This window comes from Melozone crissalis, unplaced genomic scaffold, assembly GCF_028551555.1.
Source record: "Melozone crissalis strain CALT ecotype California unplaced genomic scaffold, PUWL_Pcris_2 ptg000013l_1, whole genome shotgun sequence".
In the NCBI taxonomy this organism is placed as follows: domain Eukaryota; kingdom Metazoa; phylum Chordata; class Aves; order Passeriformes; family Passerellidae; genus Melozone; species Melozone crissalis.
This window is the reverse complement of record NW_026535791.1, coordinates 37,414,898-37,434,641: the sequence shown is the minus strand read 5'-3', so window position 1 is coordinate 37,434,641 and position 19,744 is coordinate 37,414,898. Positions and strand designations below refer to the sequence as shown.

Below are 19,744 nucleotides of genomic sequence, written 5' to 3'. Positions count from 1 at the left end.
GAGAGGCTGCTGCTCACACTCACCTTGAGCTCACATCTGGGTATGGATCAATTTTACAGGCATAATGTGATGGAATGTGTCCTCATGTGATAGCAAACTGAACCAAGTGTACTCTATTCCAGTATCCCAGCTAGGAAAATCACAGTTTTAGTCCACACACCTTCAGGGGTGCATGGCTCCTTTCTATCGTTGGTGCCTGTGAAATAAGCATTCAGCACATGCAAAAGCCACAATGATCAATATCTGAATTATGCACTGGAATATGCAATACATTTTGAATTTTAATGGATCTTGAAATATCTTCTACACTTCAGTTGTTCATTTTTCATCGCAAAGGTCATGGATTCCAATATGATTAATGCATGAAAAATCTTCTGGTTAGATTCCATCAACATACCTTTCTGTAAGAGCAGCCCTCTTATTTCGGTATGCATTGAAACAGAATTTCAAAAAATTTCTTATGCCAGTGTACATCTCCTTGTTAACTTTACTGGGCTTTGGGTTAAGCATTGAAACAGAAAAAAAAAGCCACCAAACATTTGAAGAGTTATACACTACACTTGGTCTCGGGGTCACTGAGTTATTCCCTCTTCTGCCACAGATCTACTACAAAAGAAATGGTTACGTCTGTAGGTGCTGCAGACAGTAAGCAATAGGGGAGAAAAAAATTCTTTAAAGGAGTTTTCTAGAATGAAAGTAGCAATAATATTTAATACTTAACTCTCCATTAAATGTTCTAGCTCCCAAAAGAGGAAAAGAAAAACTGTTTTGGAACAGAAACAAAAACCAGTAAGATTGCTTTCCTGAATTAAAGTAAGGAATTCTGACAGACATTTCACAATAGCAGGCATGTATGATTTCCATGAATACCCTGAAAAGCAAATGTCTATCACCCACTCTCCTTTCCCCCCCAAAAAAAACTGGCAAAAAACTTTGAAACTGTTAGTTATTTAGTTAATATAAAGAATGCCATCTACCGGCAATAACAATGAGTGGCACTGTTTATGAGTTGCTAGGTGGGGCAAGGTTGCCACTTTCACATACTGCAAACAAGTCCTAAGGTCATTTCTTTAAAAATAAACCTGTAAATTTGAAAGAAGGTGCTATGTTCCAGGTTCCTCTTCAATCTCTGTTCTTAATCATTGCCTTATGTTTGGAAACAAGTCCCTAGTGGGAAACAACAGACTGGGTTCACAATCCACTCGGAAGGAAGGGTGTTTTTGTGAGTGTGGTTCCACAGCCTTATAAACATACACAGCACCACCATAGTTACTAAATGGACACCTCTCACAGTGAGCAGAAAGACATGTACAGAAATCAAGGGGTTTTTATTAATAAATTAACTCCAAACACACCATGTTCCTATGGTGGCCCCAGTGAGGCAGAAAGTGCAATTAAAAGATTGAGTAAACTGATGAAGCGACCCCACAAGACACATACTTTCACATTCAACACAAATTGAATTCCTACAAACTTTCAAAAACATTCATTGTTAAAGTGCTGTCATTTTGAAACACGTAATTAGGCAATGACTAATTTATAGTAAGCAAAGTAGATACTAATTACTTATTATAGTAGCTATGAGAAAGAAAGGTGCACATATTGCACTTTATAAATAATTAGGAGCAGCATGTTTTCAGATACTCTATCTTTAAAGCAACAACTATGACCCATGACAGGGAACAAAACCCACAAATCAACAGACAGACAAACAAAAATCCAAAACAACAAAAAAATCCAAAGTTTCAGATAACACCAGTAATGGTTACTATCTATTTTCCCATCCCTCTCTACTTCTCTGTCTCAGAGGGCCCAGATTCATCAAAGATTATAAGGTTTATGAAACAGCAGCTTCTTGAATCTGGTATTTATCTGTTGCTCTGAAAAGCTGTGTAATGTAAGAAAGTTGTTTTGCTTGGTTTTACCCAACACTATGCTTTAAATTTTAGAATTGGAGAGCTGAGGTAACAGTAAATTTTACTGAAAGTATGATTTAATCAGAAGCACTTATTTTTTGGGTCATGTCTTTCTTTATTGGCTTTATGAAGTGTGATTAAGATGACAAACTAAAAAGAACAAAGACATGCACAAATATCTGACTTCAAGTAGGCCATAAAATAATTTTTCTAACAGAGCTGACAAAGCTGTCTCCTGAAAGTATTCTGAGCACTCGACAAATGAAGGTGGCAAGGAAAGGGCAGAGCATTTGAACCCACAGGCCTACTAGAAAAACTTCAGCAGTTCCTGTAAAAGAAGTGCATTAGTGGCACTCAGGAAACAAAATGACATAATGTATTACAGCAATTTCTAGTTCTTTCTTGTGAAACCCTGCTTCAGAAAGAGAACCGCAAATTCTGGGACAAAGATTTTGACTGGGAAGAACTTTTGTTAGCAATTTCTCAGTATGGAGATTAGCTTTCAGCCTGGCTTTTCCTGACTTTGAACTGTCTCTGAACTTTGCACAAGTTTTCTCCAAACATAAATTCCAGAAAACAAGTTTACTGTAGTGTTATTGCCCAAGATTTCATATAAATATTTAGACTTATATCCCACAAATATTTTAAAGGTATTTAGGCTTTTATTTTTTAGTGATACTTCCCACTATTCACTGATAACTGCAAAAACTTTCAATGAGAGATCAAAAGCCAGTATTTCTCCCACCTGCACTTCTCTCCACGTTCCTTGCTTCCATTTAAAATATTTAGTCCAGTCTGTACTCAGATCTCACAATATACAAATATCTCTAAAAGCATGTAAAAGCAAACAATTTCATATCTCTCTCTCAGGGGGCTTATGCTTTCATTTCAGTTTTTCTGTGCAAAGCGAGGATACAAATGCTTATGAAATCACAGGGAACAAAATACATTAAAGCACTTTCCACAAGAAAATGTTCCTGAGTTTTATAAATAGGTATTTGATGGACTTTCAAAACTCTAAAGAACATAGTTTTGCAGACATTTTACTTAACAGCAACTTACAACATTTACTTTTTAATTTTATCAGAAAAAAAGATGCTTTTGCAAGATACTGGTTTTTTTCCCTTCATAAATCATATATTGATCACTATGTAGGCTCACATGAAAAAAGCTGACTCTGAAAATAATATAGTAGAAGTTCAGCTTAAATATCCAATTCAGTTGATTTGAATTCAGCATTTGCTAAATGTATTAACTTCTAAAAGTTTGTTTAAAGAAATATGGACTTTTTTCTTAATAGGAAACCATACTTTGAAAATTAGATTAAATTACTTAATGAATTACCTTTATAGTGTTCTGACTCTTAGAAATACCTGTATCTCTAATGTACCAGTCAGTGCTTCATGCAAAGTTGGCAAACAGCACTTTGGAATTTAGTAAAGCAGAACATAACTATTGATATAAACATGCAAGTCTATTTTTGACTACCAGAAAAATAAAGTTGGCTTAGCTTTTTATTACCTTTCTTCCAAATAGAATATAAAGAAATTTTTAATCTTTGTTCCTACGTGCTTCAAATACCCTAGTGATGTGCAGTTACCATGGGTCATTTTGTAACATAAGTAAATCATAGCAAAATACTTGCCGGAAAATAGGGAACTCCTCAAACAAGAAATCATGAAACAGATAAGCAAGTAAGCATTGATTAGGTTAGAACCTTGTCAGGTTTAAATCTAGTTAAGAAAAAGGGTGGTGTTTCATTTTTCCCACAGAATGTTGGACCTCCAAAATTATTCTATCAAGTCCAGACTTCCTTTCCAAAAAGCAGATCCTAGAAAAACATGACATGGTATTCACCAACAGTCTGAATGTTTGCAATTCTTAACAGTTTTTAGCTTAAAATTTGGTTTTATTTGAATTTTCAGGATCTTTAAGTAAAAATTTTCATAAGCACAAAGTAAGGCAGGAATCAAATTACTCAATCAGCCTAGGAGCCTATTAATCATCTATCATACTATACAAAACCAATTTTGGGTCAGAACTGATCAATTTATTTTACACAAGTTTCTGCCTTGAAGGTGCAGAGCAGATAACAGGTTCAGAGTAAGTGGGGGGTCCTTGACATTGTGTACTGGAAACTCCTTTCTGTCGCCTTTTCCTGAAGGCCTCCTAGCTACCACGCCAACCTCAGCGCAGAAAGAAATTCAATCTTCATGAGAATAACCACAGTATTTGACAGATGTCTCTTTACTCGTGAATTAAATTGGCCTGGGACAGTTCCCTGGCACTGAGGCCAGCTGGCATGGAAGAAATGGCATGTGCACTATCAAAGCATCTTCCATGAAGGCAGCCTCATCCAGACTGCCTGCTGGGACCAGTCACTATTCCTCATCAATTCCTGAGCTGCTATCAGGAATTATTTTGAGAGAATCCTAGCTAGCACAGGGCAAAAGGGGCCCAGTGGCTGCTCTATCAATCCAGCTTTAGACAAGCATGTTTCAGTGCCTTGGGGTGATCCACAGGACTATTTAACTTACTAGTAAAGATGTCACTGTCAAGGCAGCTCAAAACACTCTAAAATGACAAGTATTCAGGAAAAGGACTTTTATCTGCATAGCAACAGCAGAGGTTCCTTGCTCCAGCAGACTTCTATTACCTTTATTTATACTGTAGTAAGAAATTATATTTGGGGTAAATAATTTGGTAAATTACAACAATTCATAGAAGCCAAATGCAGGCATCTAAAGGCTAGCCTGATAATAATTCTTTTCAGGACAGTAGGATAAATTATTAATTATGACAATTCATATTGTAGTAACACAGAATATAGAAGAAATGGGAAAATAATTTCTGATTTAGAAATACAATCATTCCACCAAAATCAAAGGCTGAAGTGTCATATTTTTATGTCTAGTTAAATTTAAGATGAACCTCACCCAGAACATTCTTCTGTGTTTGCAATAGCTAGCATCTATTTACCATGATGACTTGACTCTGTTGTGCACACACAAGTGCATTTCCAAATGCAAGTTGACTCATGCACTAATATTTCAATATACATACATTTCTTATGGTGATGAGTAAATATTTTGGGCAATACAACCAATCTCAGTTTTTTCTGCATCGTACAACTTCATGACTTTACGGGAGATATTTGTTCTAGTGAACAAGCTCTGAAATCTAATCAGCTCTTGCATAAGCACACATCTCAATCGCTTCTTTTTTCCAGCAGAGATTCTTTTGGAATATCTCCTCTTACTGTGATTTAACTAAGAACACTTGATATACCAAAGTCAAGAGAGAAGGTACTTAAAGGTACTTCCATTTTAAATAGCTATGTCACTTGCACAAATGCAAAATTAACTTGCATCTATGTCTCATGTTGTATGCATTACAAAAGCATTCATTCTTAAAATTACCCTTGCACATGGCAATGAATAATTTTTTCGTCAGTGTGAATGATTCCTGTATCTCTGAAAGTACTCAAGACATTCATAAATCCTGACTTCTGGTCAGACATCACTTTCTGAAGTGAACCAAAACAGGATGACAATTTGGAGCAGCAAAAATCTAAGCTACTTTAAAAATTATTATAAATTTTAATTGGTTATATCTTCACTGACTGGAATGTATAGCTTACATTCTACCTCCTTAAAATCAGTTTATTATATAAAAAGCAAATGTATTTCATGTGTGTTAGGCATCCTTCAGCAGAAACAAAAGAAACTTCAAATCTCTGACTGTCAGGATTTAGTGCTTAAGAGCATGCAGTTTCTCTGTCCAGCCTTGACAATAATGTATTTGTTTTCTTGGCTCTTACAAGCATATACCATCCATCAGAGGCCTTGATGTGTTGTGGGTCTATCTGCAGCTCACTATCTAATCAAATGAAAGAGACAGAGCAGAATGTAGATTTAGAGGAAGTCTAGCATAAATGAGTGTCAGTCCAGTCTTTGATTAGGTAATAGCAATTATGATAATTACAGCAATCCTCTACTGGAAAACATTCTAAAATTGCCAGCCTGTAGCAAAGTGTAGCACTTACAAGAATCCACTTATTTCTGAACATTTTTAATCCTAACCATGTTCTTTCAGTTGTAAACAGCATAATTTGGCTTGCTAATTTAAGACAGTGATCTACTACAAATATTAATATATAGGTAAATATGTATTAATATATAGGTGAATTCTTCTAAAATATAGTAATCATCTACATTTATAAATCTCACTAGAATACAAATAGAACAAGCATTAAAAATTTAACCCAAATTCACACATAGTATTAGGCAAAACTATTATTTCTCACACATTGTTTTTCTGGATAACAATTTCAATATTGAGACTTTTGTATTATACAAGTAATAGGTAAATATTATTAAATAAATAGGTGAATATGATTTCCCCCCCTCAGTTTGCATTCAGCATTATGTTCCCCACTCTGCTACAGAAATCAAGTTCAAACAATTTGAAAAAAACATGCATGCCTCAAAAAAAAGGCCAACTACATCAAAGATTCACTAACTACTGAATAACGACTTTTAGAGTAGCAAACGGGAGTCAGACCAATTGAAATGGGGAAATAAAGGTAAAGAAAATTAATCAAGACTGGGATATGGAAGACACTATGCACAGAAGATAGCCAGCTGTCAGAAAGGCAGTCCTGGCCTTCAAGGTCTCCCACAGACGTCTTCATTCACAGATGAAAGAGGTCCTTGTTGGAGAAAGAATTATGATCAGGAGAACAAGAATGAGGAAGACATCACACGCAAGAAGAAGTTTGCAAAGTGTCCAGAGGTGGTAGCATTTCAGAGGCACTGACTGAGAAAACAAGAGGTATTTTTCATATTGTCAGTGGTCAGTGCTTACAGCCATCAGAAAAACACTTGAGCAGTTAAGCCTGCTACTCCATAGATTTTTTGTCATTTCTACCCTAACCATTCTTACCAGTCAGATTAACCTTACCTAAACAAGTGCTTCCAAACACACTCCAATAGGCATATGGTTGGAAAAAAACCCATGTAAACTGGGTTCTGATTAGCAAGGCCTCCAACCCTGAGGCATTCTCCAGCTCTAAGACTGCAAAGCTTCTTTTAAATCTTTTCTTGATCAGGTGGTCTGTAGCAGACACCTACCACACTCATAATAAGTAATTAAATATTAATATGTCACAGATGAATAATCAGATACATGATATGTAAATAATTGATCTGGCCTCCTGAATATTCCATTTAAACATCAGAATTTTTTTTTGTCCTCTACTGCCTCATTTACTGGTGAGAATAAAATGAAATACATTTTAATGAAAACACGCTATATTGAAAAAGAGCATGCTAAATTAATGTTGGTGAGCTGGCATCTGTGGTTGTTACTCTGCCAGCCACTGATGCCATGGTTTAAAGATTCCTTTTTTATACTGGTCTTTTACCCCATAGCCTTTATTCCTAAGTATTATCCTAAACCAGATAAATTATTTTTCCTCAATTCTTTACTGCTTCTCAAAATTCTTACCATGGAAACAAGTGAGAAAATTCAGAACAGTAAAAAATTCTATTATTACAGAATTACCACACACTTTTAATATCACCTGCATCTCTGAGACAGACACCTTCCAATACACCCTGCTTCTTCCAGAACAGATTAAGAAAGCGTCTATGCAGATACAAAGTACTTCAGGAACCATTTTTTTACTACTGAATTATAAGCACTGCCAGTAAGAGTTCACCAAAAAAATTAAATGTTCTTCCTTTAGTTCCTTTGTCCCTACGTGATGTCTCCCAAAAATACAACAGTATAGGGTAAAAACAACAGCAAGTAGTGCTATAGATGGGTCACAAATAAGTACCTTTCTCTACAGAGAAAAACTGAAGTGATGAGTTCCTGAGCACTTTCTGATTTAAAAAAAAAAAAAAAAAAAAAAAGGGAAAAAATTAAAATTTGGAAGCTTTCCTAACAAAGACAGCTTCCAGAAGATCTTCCTTCAATTTAGAGAGAAAGGCTCAAACAGAGCCTGAATCAGAGAAGCTGTTTAAAATCAGTGATCTAAACTATTGATATACAAATGTAAAAGAAGTGGGATCCAACTATTTATTTCTATTTTTTCCTTAGACTTCGACAGACAACAAGTGGAGTGCAAAGTGCCATTCCAGCATATAAGAGTATTCCAAATTGTATGACAAATGCTGTTACACCAGCTCATTCAGCATTAAAGTAATAGCACAGCAAGAGTGCCTCTCTGCTTGAAGCACACAGATGTAGAAGAGCTCGATCTCAAAGTTGATGAGATGAAAGCTAGAGATGTGACACATGACTTGAATTTGTGTTCTGTTCTTGTTACTCCAGCTAATAATGCTACTTGCTGCCAGGCTGTCGACTATAGTGCTTTAATTAAGACCTCCTTCAGAATGCAGGGGTCATGCAAAATGAATGGAAACAGCATGCCAAATTCAGAGATGATGTACATTAGAGTAATTTACACTTCAATTAAACAGTACAATTTGCATAATAAGGGGCTGCAGTAAAGTGCTAGTAGCAGGGGTAGTAACCTAGATTTTACCTTAGGATAGTTTACACTTTTCTGCTCTGACCCCATCCTGTCATGTAGAAAGTACAGTGAATTATTCAAATAGCAACTTCCACTATCATCTCTCCTTACTGAGTCAACAAGCCATAAGCTTCAGAAGCAATGTTTTGTTGCAAGTGTGTTATAGAAACAGGAAATTTCTTTTGTTTATCAATTTTGGCAATGTCATACTAGAGGGAGACCCCAAAGTCCTTAACTAATAACTGCACTTAGAACAAAAGAACCACAACTGTAACATTATAGAACTATACTCAATGAGGTTCCAGTGGTAATGGAGCAGAACAAGTTCTCATAATGTGACACATGCCACCAGCAGCCTTTCTACCCTTTTAAGGCATTATGCCCAGCTGTAGGGACTTACCTGTTGTAGAGATGAAAAGACCAGGTTTCCACATTACAGTTTGCATATATTTAAAAATTTTGAATATATATTGAATGATGTCATTCAAAGGTTTATAGGAAGCTATAGTAGTTAATGATACAACCCAAAATTATTTACAAGCTGAGTATTTAATGTCATCTTTTCCATGAGTCATGTAAGACTTCACAAAGGTCAGAAGACAGTTGTATAGTTATACCTGGTTTTAGGCAGCTATTTAGCACATTATATTTATCTAGGTTCCATCCACTCTCGTCACTGCACAGATAGGATTATTGCATGTGTGTTCCTCTTTCCTTCAGTTGATATTCTCCACTTTGTATCAACTGCAATCTACCACAGTTGATACAACAATTTGTATGCAATGAGACGTTTGAGAGCAGCACAAACTGTGTATCATACAAAAAGACACACGAGATGCTCCAGAAAAGGATTAATTCTTTGCAGCAAGCACTGGCCAACGGCTCTGCTCTGTGGAGTCATCACTGACCTTTGCTTTCAGACTTCAGGAGAGGGTGTCTGGCCAGACTGGCAATAGCATTACAGAACACAAGGGATTGAGTCACTGTCTTAGCTCACCTCAAGGAATCTTTAAGAATACATTGAACACTCTTGCTCTTCCACTAAGATAATCAAAATCTAATAATTTTAAATAGAGAAAAAGGACAAAGGTATTGCTGTTGGTAAACTTTCAAAATGACACACAATTTTTGAATGAATGATTTAGTATTTTGAAAATGGGGCTTAGGGGCCTTTTCAAGAACAACAGAAATCTTTCATGTAAAGAATCAAAAAATACCTTCATTTTTCAGTTAGCCCATGCTAGAGCATAAGTGTAAGGAGGAATTTCACCAATAAAGAAATAGTTTCATTTTCTCCATGTGACAAATAAATAAAAGCAATTTTAGAGGAGATATTTAAATGCTAAAATACCAATAAGAATATTTTTCAGTTATCTGGCTTTGTAAATCTGCCATGGAATGACTGCATTCACCAAGGGTAAGTGAGGAAAACAAGATTATTTTTTTAAAAAAACCCTCTCATCTATTATTCTCAAAACCTACTCTTTTTATTTTCAATTCCCTTCCTAAAGGCTTTTTTATTAAAACTATTTTTAAATCTGCTTTGTACCTGAAGGGAAAACTCAAGTGAGTGATGTGCATTTTAAAGAGAAAATGGTTTCTCTTTTCCCTTAATCCTGACAAAAACATAGTACCTCTTTATTTCCAACCATAATGATTTCTTGGTATGTCTTTTCCTTTTTGTCTGACACTGGTCTTGATGTACAGTGTGTTCTTAAAAGTATCATATTTCACTATGAAAAAAGTGAAAGTTTTACATCTAAGTTAAAAGTCACGGAGCAAGTTAAAAAAAAAAGCAACACTCTCGGGAATAAGAGTATAGAAGGAATTCTTCACTTTATATGAATGATGATGCCTAGAATCACTCCTCACCCTCAAAAGACTTCTGCAGGGAAAGTAATTTTTGGAAAGTACTCAATAGGTTTTTATTCCCAAAATTTTCTTGTAATCTTCTCTCACCTTATACATAGTCTCATACATGATATAGACAACCTGATTGATGTAATAAAGAGAATTTATAATTGCTCTGCCTTTACAACACCATTTCAGCATGTAGACATTTTCCTTTGTTACTCAGCATGTCAATTGAAGCTTTCTCTCTCCTTCACCCACTGAAGCAGCTAAGAAATATAAGACTACAGTGTAATACTTTTCTGGCAGCCTCTCTAATGTCCCCACATGCTCAGCAGCACCCATGAAACAGCTTGCTATTCTTGTGAGTGGCGAAAATCAGGAAGGGAATTACAGTCTGAAAACAAAGGTTGTTTCATCTACCCTCAGAAGAGCAAAATATAGAGTGAGAAATCATAATTTATTGCATTTTATAGAAAGTGATTACCTAATTGTGTTCCTCCTAACCTCTTTTCAGTTCTCTATAAATTTTAATAAAACTTTTATATACGCCTGATACATTAAAGGTTACAAACGCCCATTTTCTTTCCCTGTTCTTTCTTTTCTATACCTTTTTTTTTTCTCTTGCTGAGATACATGACTGATAGTTAAGGGAATATGGGATTCTCAAAATCTGGGTGGGATGTGCCAATTCTCTTGGCTCCCATTGCTATAAACAACAAAAGTATCTAAATCTAAAAACAAAAGGTACAGATGAACAGAAAACATTCTTTAAGGAAACAATACATGGCAAAATCATAAAGTCATGCACCTGCATCTCCGAGAATTCTGTTGTGTATTCTATTCCATACAGGAACTGCCTTACCAAAAAATCCCACTAAATAAGGACATTAAGTACTCAACTTCTTTGGCAGTACAGTGGATTACCGACCTGGGCAAGGATAACTGTTGCTGTACCATCATTTTCCAATGGAAAAGACAAAATCTCCTTTTCCTTTTCAGACTCTCCTCATCACACAATCCTCTCTAAGGACATCAGAAAAATTGGGGATGTTTTTACAATTCTATGGCGTTTCCCACTCCTGAAAATTTGAAATCAATTGTGTTTGATTGGAAAACCTTATTTTGATTCATCTGCTCGTACCACACTTCTTCCCCTGACAGGTAGTGGGATTTCCAAATGGCACCAAATTTAACTATGCAAGTCCTATGGCAATTTTTCATAGGAACTAACCCCTACTTCAGCAGTTCAGAAATTTTCTTACACTTTTCTTTTATTCAAAGTATCATGGAAAAAGGGGAAATTCAAGGAGTCCAGGGTAAAAGAAAATACACTGTCTAGTAAAACAAAGATGAGTCGACCAAAACATCTTCCCAATGTCTTCAACAAAATTGTTCATAGAACTAAAACAAGATACTGCTTTCCATTTTTAAATGGAAATTTTCATGGGGAATTTTTTTTTCAAGTCTGGAATTGCAGAATGACTTGCTCCTTCAATACAGGAGCTGTCTATCATATTATGTCCACCATCCGCATATGTGCCTTTTGCACTCCTTGAACACCTTAGCGATCTCTTCTTGTTTGGAAGTCAAAGTTCATTGAAAGCCACTATCAATTAAGCTTTTTTTTCCTATAGACACTGCTTTTGAAAATTTTGACCAACAGGCCACTCAAATTATTTCACCTGAAAATTACCTATTTCACTGCCAGGATCTCAATAGCAGAACATTGCCAGCATCATTAGGTGTTTATGCAGAAGGCCAAAAGGGTAGAATTGTCGTCATTTATGTTAAAATCTTTACATTTACTCTTATTATACTTAATTTTAAAAATTCAATATTACATATTTATTCAAATTAAACTTGTTTTTATGATTTTTGTTCTTCCTCTGTCTTCACAGAGGACAACGCAACTAAATCATAGAACTGACTCCAAGCTCTCAAGATACACAACTTTTTGGGAAGCAGATGAAAGAAGAGACATTCAACATCCATGGGGACAAGAAAAAAATGATCCAGTATTAAAAAAATAAATCAAAAATCAATGCTCCTTTCTTTTAGTTATCATTCTTGCAAGCATGAAAAATAACATGCAGTTAATTCTCTACAGATGCCCATTCTCCAACTAACTTGTAGCAAAAAATTCTCTTGTAAAATTTTAGCAGGAAAAGAGAGAGACAATTAACTGGAAAACTGCAGCTCAGTTAAGAAAAGAGCAAGCAACTGTCTGTTAATACATAGTTCTTTTAAGATTAATGCTACATTTAGGAAGTAAATGAGCTGCTATACAATTACAGGGGGAAAACAGTGCAATTATCACAGAGATAACTTGGGTGAACAGCCTACAATTTCTGACTACGTTAGATAGTATTAGTGAAAGAATAAATCACAAATGAACTGACATTAAGGGTCAAATGCAGTAATTCAAGAGAAGCTTTAGGCCTTTCCCAGAAAATACATAAATTCATAACAACTTCAATTACCAGTTCTGGAAATTTTCTGTCTCGTATTTACTTTTATCTCTTCTCTCTGCAGAAAACCACATTTCACACAGTGACAGAGGAAAATTAGCAGGTCCTTTTCCTTCTGAGAAAAATTGCTTGCAATGTATCTTTTAAGTGTGTGCATGACTTAGTGTATATTTTTAGTCAAAGCTCTTGAAAAGGCTACAGTGTCACAAAGAAATGCTTTCAAATAAAAGCCAACGGCCAACTAGCAAACTGTGCTGAAGCATGACTGTATTTTATAGAAGTCAGTCCTGCACTTAATGGGCAGTTTGTTAGTCAGAGTAAATCCAAACAGTCTTCATCACAATGGTGCCAGAACATTTTACACAGGCTGAAAATCTCATGCTGCTTTTGTCAAAAAATGTGCAGACTAAATCCATATTTTTAATGTATCTTTATTAAAGACTTAACTATGGCAATTTTCAAAGCACCCTTGACAACCTCCAAAATAAATGTTAAGACATGGGAAATAAAACGCAAAGCAGGAAAAATAGGTGACTTCTGTATTCTTCTCCTCCCTTCTCCTAAATCACAAGTTATACAGGTGTGAGTCATGCACAGTAAGCTAAGAAGGCACACATTTTTCATTACTTGTAATGCTGGGCATCTATAAAAATTCTTTTAATGGAAGTACATTTAAAGGGCATGAAAATTCTTCCAGAAATGTACTTACCTCTTCCAGAGCAAGGTAAATTGGAATTTCCTTGACATTTCTTAGCACTTTCTTCAACTGACATTGGACACGAATGTGGATGTTCACACTTTTTCCCAGTCCATCCTTCTTTACAGTCACATCTTCCACAATTACACTGTCCATGACCTTTATAATGAATACAATTCAAGATTAACCTCCATTCTGATGAGGTATAAAAAACTCTTAATTGGATGAACTTTATCACAGTTGGGGCTTCATTCAGTAATGAGACTAGCAAAAAATACAACCAATCCATTATACCTACTTTTGTTTCTGAAAATAGTACTGTCTACCATTCCATTTGAGCCATATTCCCCTTTCTGTTTTTTTCCTTAAGGGATGTTTAGCCACTCAGCACATGATCTAATGCAAAAGGGTGGAATAGAGATTAAAAATACACATTTTACCACCATTTGGAAATGTGGAATGTCATAAGGCAATATTTAATTTATTTTTATGTTGTTTTCAACCATGGTTGCAGCATATTCCCTAAGAAATATATCAATACCATCCTTTATCTACTTGCAATCAACATGATCCACTAGAGACAACCATTGTCTCATAAATTCCAAGCCTCAAACCAGTGTCTGCTACTAAACAGTGAAATACAAATAATAAAGCTTTGAAATATTGGCCATTCTCATTTCAGTAGGACAATTAGATGTGTTGTTTGGTATCTTATGGCATGTCTGAGACTATTCCCTGCACATATATTTCCTTCATATAAAAGCAAACATATGGAATTTTTCTTGAGCTTTTCTCAGGAAAAACTAAAAAAAAAAAGATAATTGTCGTTCTCTCTCTTTATGCTCTTTGCAAAAAGCATTGAGATTCTGGCAATGCAAAATGTTCCTAAGAAAAGTCTGAGAATCAGTAAAAAAATATTCCTTGTCATAAAATCAAATATCTATTTTCATGAGCTCAGACAGCAGTTTAGATCTCTCACAATTTTCACAGAGTCGTCATTCATTGGACACAGGACCAAAGCATTGCTCCAATGTCCACTTTTCTATCCATGTTCTTCTTGAAAACCATAGTAACAGAGGTTTATATCTCTTTTTAACCATATTTGCCCTTTAGTACCAATTTATAAAACATATTTGTTTGTTAGCTCACAAGGAGAAAATGGGAGGAAGCAGTCATTCTAGGAGTCATCAGATTACTTCCCAAAATGCAAGTTTTATTAATTGCACAAAATTACTTTTCTTTACATGAGTTGTTTTCCTTGAAAAGCATTACAGGCTTCCTCTTGTTTAGAGGATGAGTTTAGATTAGATTACAAGGAAGAAATTCTTTACTGTGGGGATGGTGAGGCTCTGGAACAAGCTGCCTAGAGAAGCTGTGGATACCCACCCCTGGAAATATTCAAGGGATGCCTGGATGGGGATTTGAGCAACCCAGTCTACTGGAGGGTGTCCCTGCAGAGAAGGAGTCCCTGGTAGTGTTGAAACCAGATGATTTTTAAGGTTTCTTCCAACACAAACCATTCTCTGATCCCATAGTTCTTTCCTTTGCTTTCATGTGTACCTGCTGACAGGTTGTGAATTGGATTTATGATCCCTGACCCAGAGAGATACTTATGGGAGGATTAGGCACTTTCATACAATAGTTTCTTTGTTAAAGCACAGCAAAGGAACTAATGAAATGTGTGACCAGACAAATTTTCTTAACGGAAGCATGTTTTCCTTCTGTGTCAATTAATGAGTGTTATTATCTCTTTAAATGAAGATGATCACTTTAATGTCAAGAAGACTTCTGAAAGACAATAATTCAGGAACATTCTGAATGGCACTTCAGGTGTTAAAAGAAGGCATCCAGTAGTCAGTATGATATACTGTGAAATAAAGTCACCTCAAGCCATATGAAGCTTCTGCAGGGAGCTGCCCTCATGTGATGTTAAATCCTCACATCAGGGCTGTCAATTCCTGTCATTTTATTTTATTGAATAAACACAGAATTTCATTCAGTCACAGTGAAGCTCTTTATGTGAAAACAGGATTTCCTATAATTTTTCCATGCTACTCAGGACGAAGTGGTTGCCTGTCTCTACCTATTAGGTAGACAGAACAAGACAAGAAAATTTTGTATAATCTCTTTTTGATGAAGGTTTTAAGAGAGATGGATTATTTTCCCTAATCTAACTAATCACTCTTGGATTCATACCAAATCAATTTACAAATAATTGTGAGAAACAATGAGGTTATTTTTCAGATACACCTAATGTATGTACACTTTGTGCAATAAATATTTATTTCATATAAGCAATTAAAAAAACTGTCCCACTACAATTCCTCCACTAAATCTTTGATTTAATTGCAGATTCTGCCTGACTACCACAATAAACCAAAATTAAAACTTATACATCTTTTCTATTTCTGAAACAGGATGAAACAGCAGGACTAGAAGATATTGTTAACACTGCTTCATGTGCAAATGGATTTTTTTGCAAATCTATTTTAGGAAAGTATACTTGGATGGCCACCTAAGACTAAATTAGGGTTTTCTAAAACATAATGGAAAGGAAATGGATAAAAATAATTAGCACTAAAATTTTTGATGAGGAGATGGAAAAACAAAATCATACTAGAGTTTTAGTCACTTCAAGAAAGCCATATGAGTCCTTCATTTCATATCTAAGTTTTCTTCATTTACAGTTATGTCTGCGTAACAAAGACCAATGTACCAGTCCTTAATCCAATGCCAAATGGCAAAGTCTTCCCCCAGTCTCATTTGTAACTGTCTGTACTTTCTTACCCTCTGCTTTCTTACAACCATTACCATCCTGGGCAGCAGCAGCTGCAAAGGCAATATTTTCCAGGAAAGGGGAGTTCAAGCATGACTTTTTCAGTTTCACAGCATTAGTTGTAGATGACAAGGTTTGATTTAATTTAATTAGGTTTGAAACTTGTGTTCACCATACCTATAGAATGCATTTACCTTGTTGATTTGTAGCTTTGCATTCCTTAGCTGATGCTGATATTTTGATCAGTCCATGTGTGCTAAAATCCCTGACAGCAACACAGTGATACATTCAAAAACTGACAACCAACTCAATCTTCCTGCTGCTCTCATGACTTCGTGACTGCACACAGCTCTACATAATTCCAGTTTATTCATTAAATAAACCCTTAAATAAACATATAGTACCTGCAAGTGGTTGAACAGTAACTAGTAAATTAAGTCACTGAAGGATTTTGGAAAAGCTTCTTTTACCCCCATTTTATTACCTAGTGATTCCTCTAAATTTATTAAAAACAAAACAAAACAACCCAAGCCAAAACAACAACAACAAAAAAACAAAAACACACACAAAAAAAGCCCCACAACTGTTGAGAAACTTTTCACTTTTTAAACAGGCAAAGAAAAGGCTGAACATTTTATGTATCACGCTGGTTTCAGCTTTCTTTCTCTTTTACAGGCAACTTCAATCATCTTTCTGTGGGACACATCTCACTCTAGGAATAGGATGAAATTATATCACATCATTATTGTCCTTGATGTGACTGCATTCTTCCTGTTATTAATGAGGCCAGACCAGATTTCTACAGGATGCATTGAAGCTGACAACCTCCAATCTGTAAAGTCCCTTTGAAATCACATCCATTTGCTTTTGCAGAATTCCTATGTGTACAAATTGCATGTTGTGTGTTGAACAAAGTCTTTCTCTCCTGCCTAGTATTAGTATCATTATTAGTATCCACAGAAAATTGCATGCAAGGTCTCTCTCAGAATCTCAGCCTTTGTTAGTTGATACATGGAACATCTAAACAGCAAAACCATGGTTGGATGGATGGATGGATGGATGGACAGATGCAAACTGTTTTGAATATAATGCTCTTAAGTCCAAGTAGAAGAAAAAGGAAGATGGATGTGTCTAAGATGTACAGTCTGGGCTACAGCTACAGAAGTGCAGCTGGGCCACATATTCATATTTTTCAAGTATTGATGCTCTACTTGGTCTCATGTCAATTTGTATTCTCAGGTGACTGTTTTTCACTGACTCATTTATTTACTCTTCCTTGAATTTCTTCTTCTTGATTATCATCTATCTCTCTGTCATACAAAATGAAATAACAAACACAGTCTGATCTGATGAACTTTCAAATTCAAATTTTCCCAAAAAAGGATACACCTATATTTTAAATTTTCAACCATTATCCAATTCATGTTAGATTACACTAAACACAAGGATATTAGAAGAAACTAAAAGATTCTTCCTAAAATAATCTAATTTTTACAGAATTTTGTTACATGGCATGGAAAAAAATACATAATTATGTCTTTAATTTAAAAAGTCCCCTCCTGCCCCCCAAGCTTGGTATATTTTAAAATAGGAAAATGAGAGTTGGAGCACTAAGGAAGAGGAAGATCAGACCAGTTGGAAGGTATTTTATAAAACTACACCTAAGTCCCCTTTACACACAAAACTTACCTGAACAGAAGTCATCAGAATATCTATCATACACTGCTTTGCAGTTTCTTTCATCACACTCACAAGTATCTCCATGAATATCGCCCCAGTCACCAGTTGGGTCCACATCATGGCATGTACATTCCCCACATACACATGTGCCTAAAAATGTAAAAAAAAAAATAAAATTAAAAAAAAAAGACAGAGATAGAAGGTTAACTGTGTAATTTAGAGTAACAGCACTTTGATTACAGGAATTTACACTTGTGAATTTTCAGCGCTCACAGAAATGCAATTTCAAAGCTGCAAGTGATAATCTTGAGTGTGTGCTCATCTTCTATAATTTGAAACCTTCTATGGTTATTTAGTAGCAATACTTTAAACAAAAAAATTGGCTTCCTGTTCATGTTTCTTTTTGCTGTTGAGCCTTGCTAGGAGTCAACAAGAAATGTAGCTCACAGAACAGTTGTACATCTTTGACATCAACAGTAATTTGCCCTGTCAGTAATGACAATAAAAATCAATTCTGTTTAAATGACTTGGGCTTGGGCACAAGGGATAATTAATGGTTGTTAAAGCATAAACATTTAAACTACAAGAGAATCCAAATTAACACAGCTGAAAAAGTCTAGGAAGCCATTCTTTACCTAAGAAGAACAGCAGCACAGATCTACATGAAAGGATATTCCTCCACTTTCCCAAGTCAATATTCAGGGCCACACCCTGTTGCTTACAATAAGAAGAAATGTGAATAACAGAAAACAAATTTGCATATTTTACTAATATGCAGAGAATATGAACCCTACTCATTTACGAAAATCTGAGCAAAAACCCCCAATCAACAAGAACAACTTTCCTTATTCAGAAATCCAAATATGCTTTAGGGCAACACACTCACTGCATTTTTTGAGATGCTAACAGGCTCATAGAAGCAGCCTGACCTTACTGAATGCATGCAGTTCATTTCTTGCAGAGTGGCTTCACCTTCTGCTACTCTGCCAACACATTTGTCATCGTATTTAGGTTACTCTAAACAATATAATGTGTTTGAGGACAACAGGACAGGATGACTAAACAGTACGCTTAGATATGGGCACATTCTCAAATAAAAGGAGAAGGTTTACACTACCCAGCATGCATGGCATGAGCAGGAAGAGCTACAGCCCTATATAATGCTAAGAACCCTGAGACAGCCCTCAAGAAACTTGTGCCTAATTTTTTATACTTTCACAATTCAGTGGCATTACTAAAGAAGAAAAAAAAACCATCGAACCAAGCAACCAACCCAGGAAATGCCTCTGGAGAGTAGTTAATCCTCCAAGAAACAACTTCAAATTAATTTAGATTAGCTGTCCTGGATGTCAGAATGCAGAATATAATCTCACCAAAGTTTAAAAATCTAAGTTTTCACATGTGGTCTAAACTGTTTGACTAGATAGTGCAGAGGAAAAGATAAGAACTTCTTAGCACTGAAGGAGGGTGGATAGCAAGGTTTGCCTCAATATTTGATTTTTAGAAGGCTCAAGACTGGCAAGATGAACTGTACTTATATCACAAGATGTATAAACACAGAAAACTGTGTAAGTAAGACTAAATGGAGCAGAAATACTTTGCTGGAAAGCAACTTCACATTGTTAGAAGCCTACAAAAGTCTTATGAAGATAAAATCACAAATACATGAGAGGCTAAAGGCATGAAAGTATCACACAAATGTACCTTTGCATTGGAGGTTGCAGCTACTCAGAGCATCAGCTATGCTATTCACATAATTTCTCCTATTGCAATTCCAGTTTAAAGAAATAATCACATATTAAAATTTCAAAT

The 19,744-nt window shown here is 35.5% G+C and overlaps 1 protein-coding gene across 1 annotated transcript in view; it reads right to left on the bottom strand.

The window, feature by feature from the left end:
• The window catches only part of ITGBL1 (integrin subunit beta like 1), a 126,253-nt gene that overhangs the window by 46,237 nt on the left and 60,272 nt on the right, over positions 1-19,744 (bottom strand). Inside the window, exons 6-7 of the mRNA XM_054271341.1 lie at positions 17,942-18,082; positions 13,489-13,635 (exon numbers count right to left, since the gene is read on the bottom strand). Of these exons, the coding sequence (XP_054127316.1) occupies positions 13,489-13,635; positions 17,942-18,082 (288 nt within the window). The remainder of the gene's footprint in view (positions 1-13,488; positions 13,636-17,941; positions 18,083-19,744) is intronic.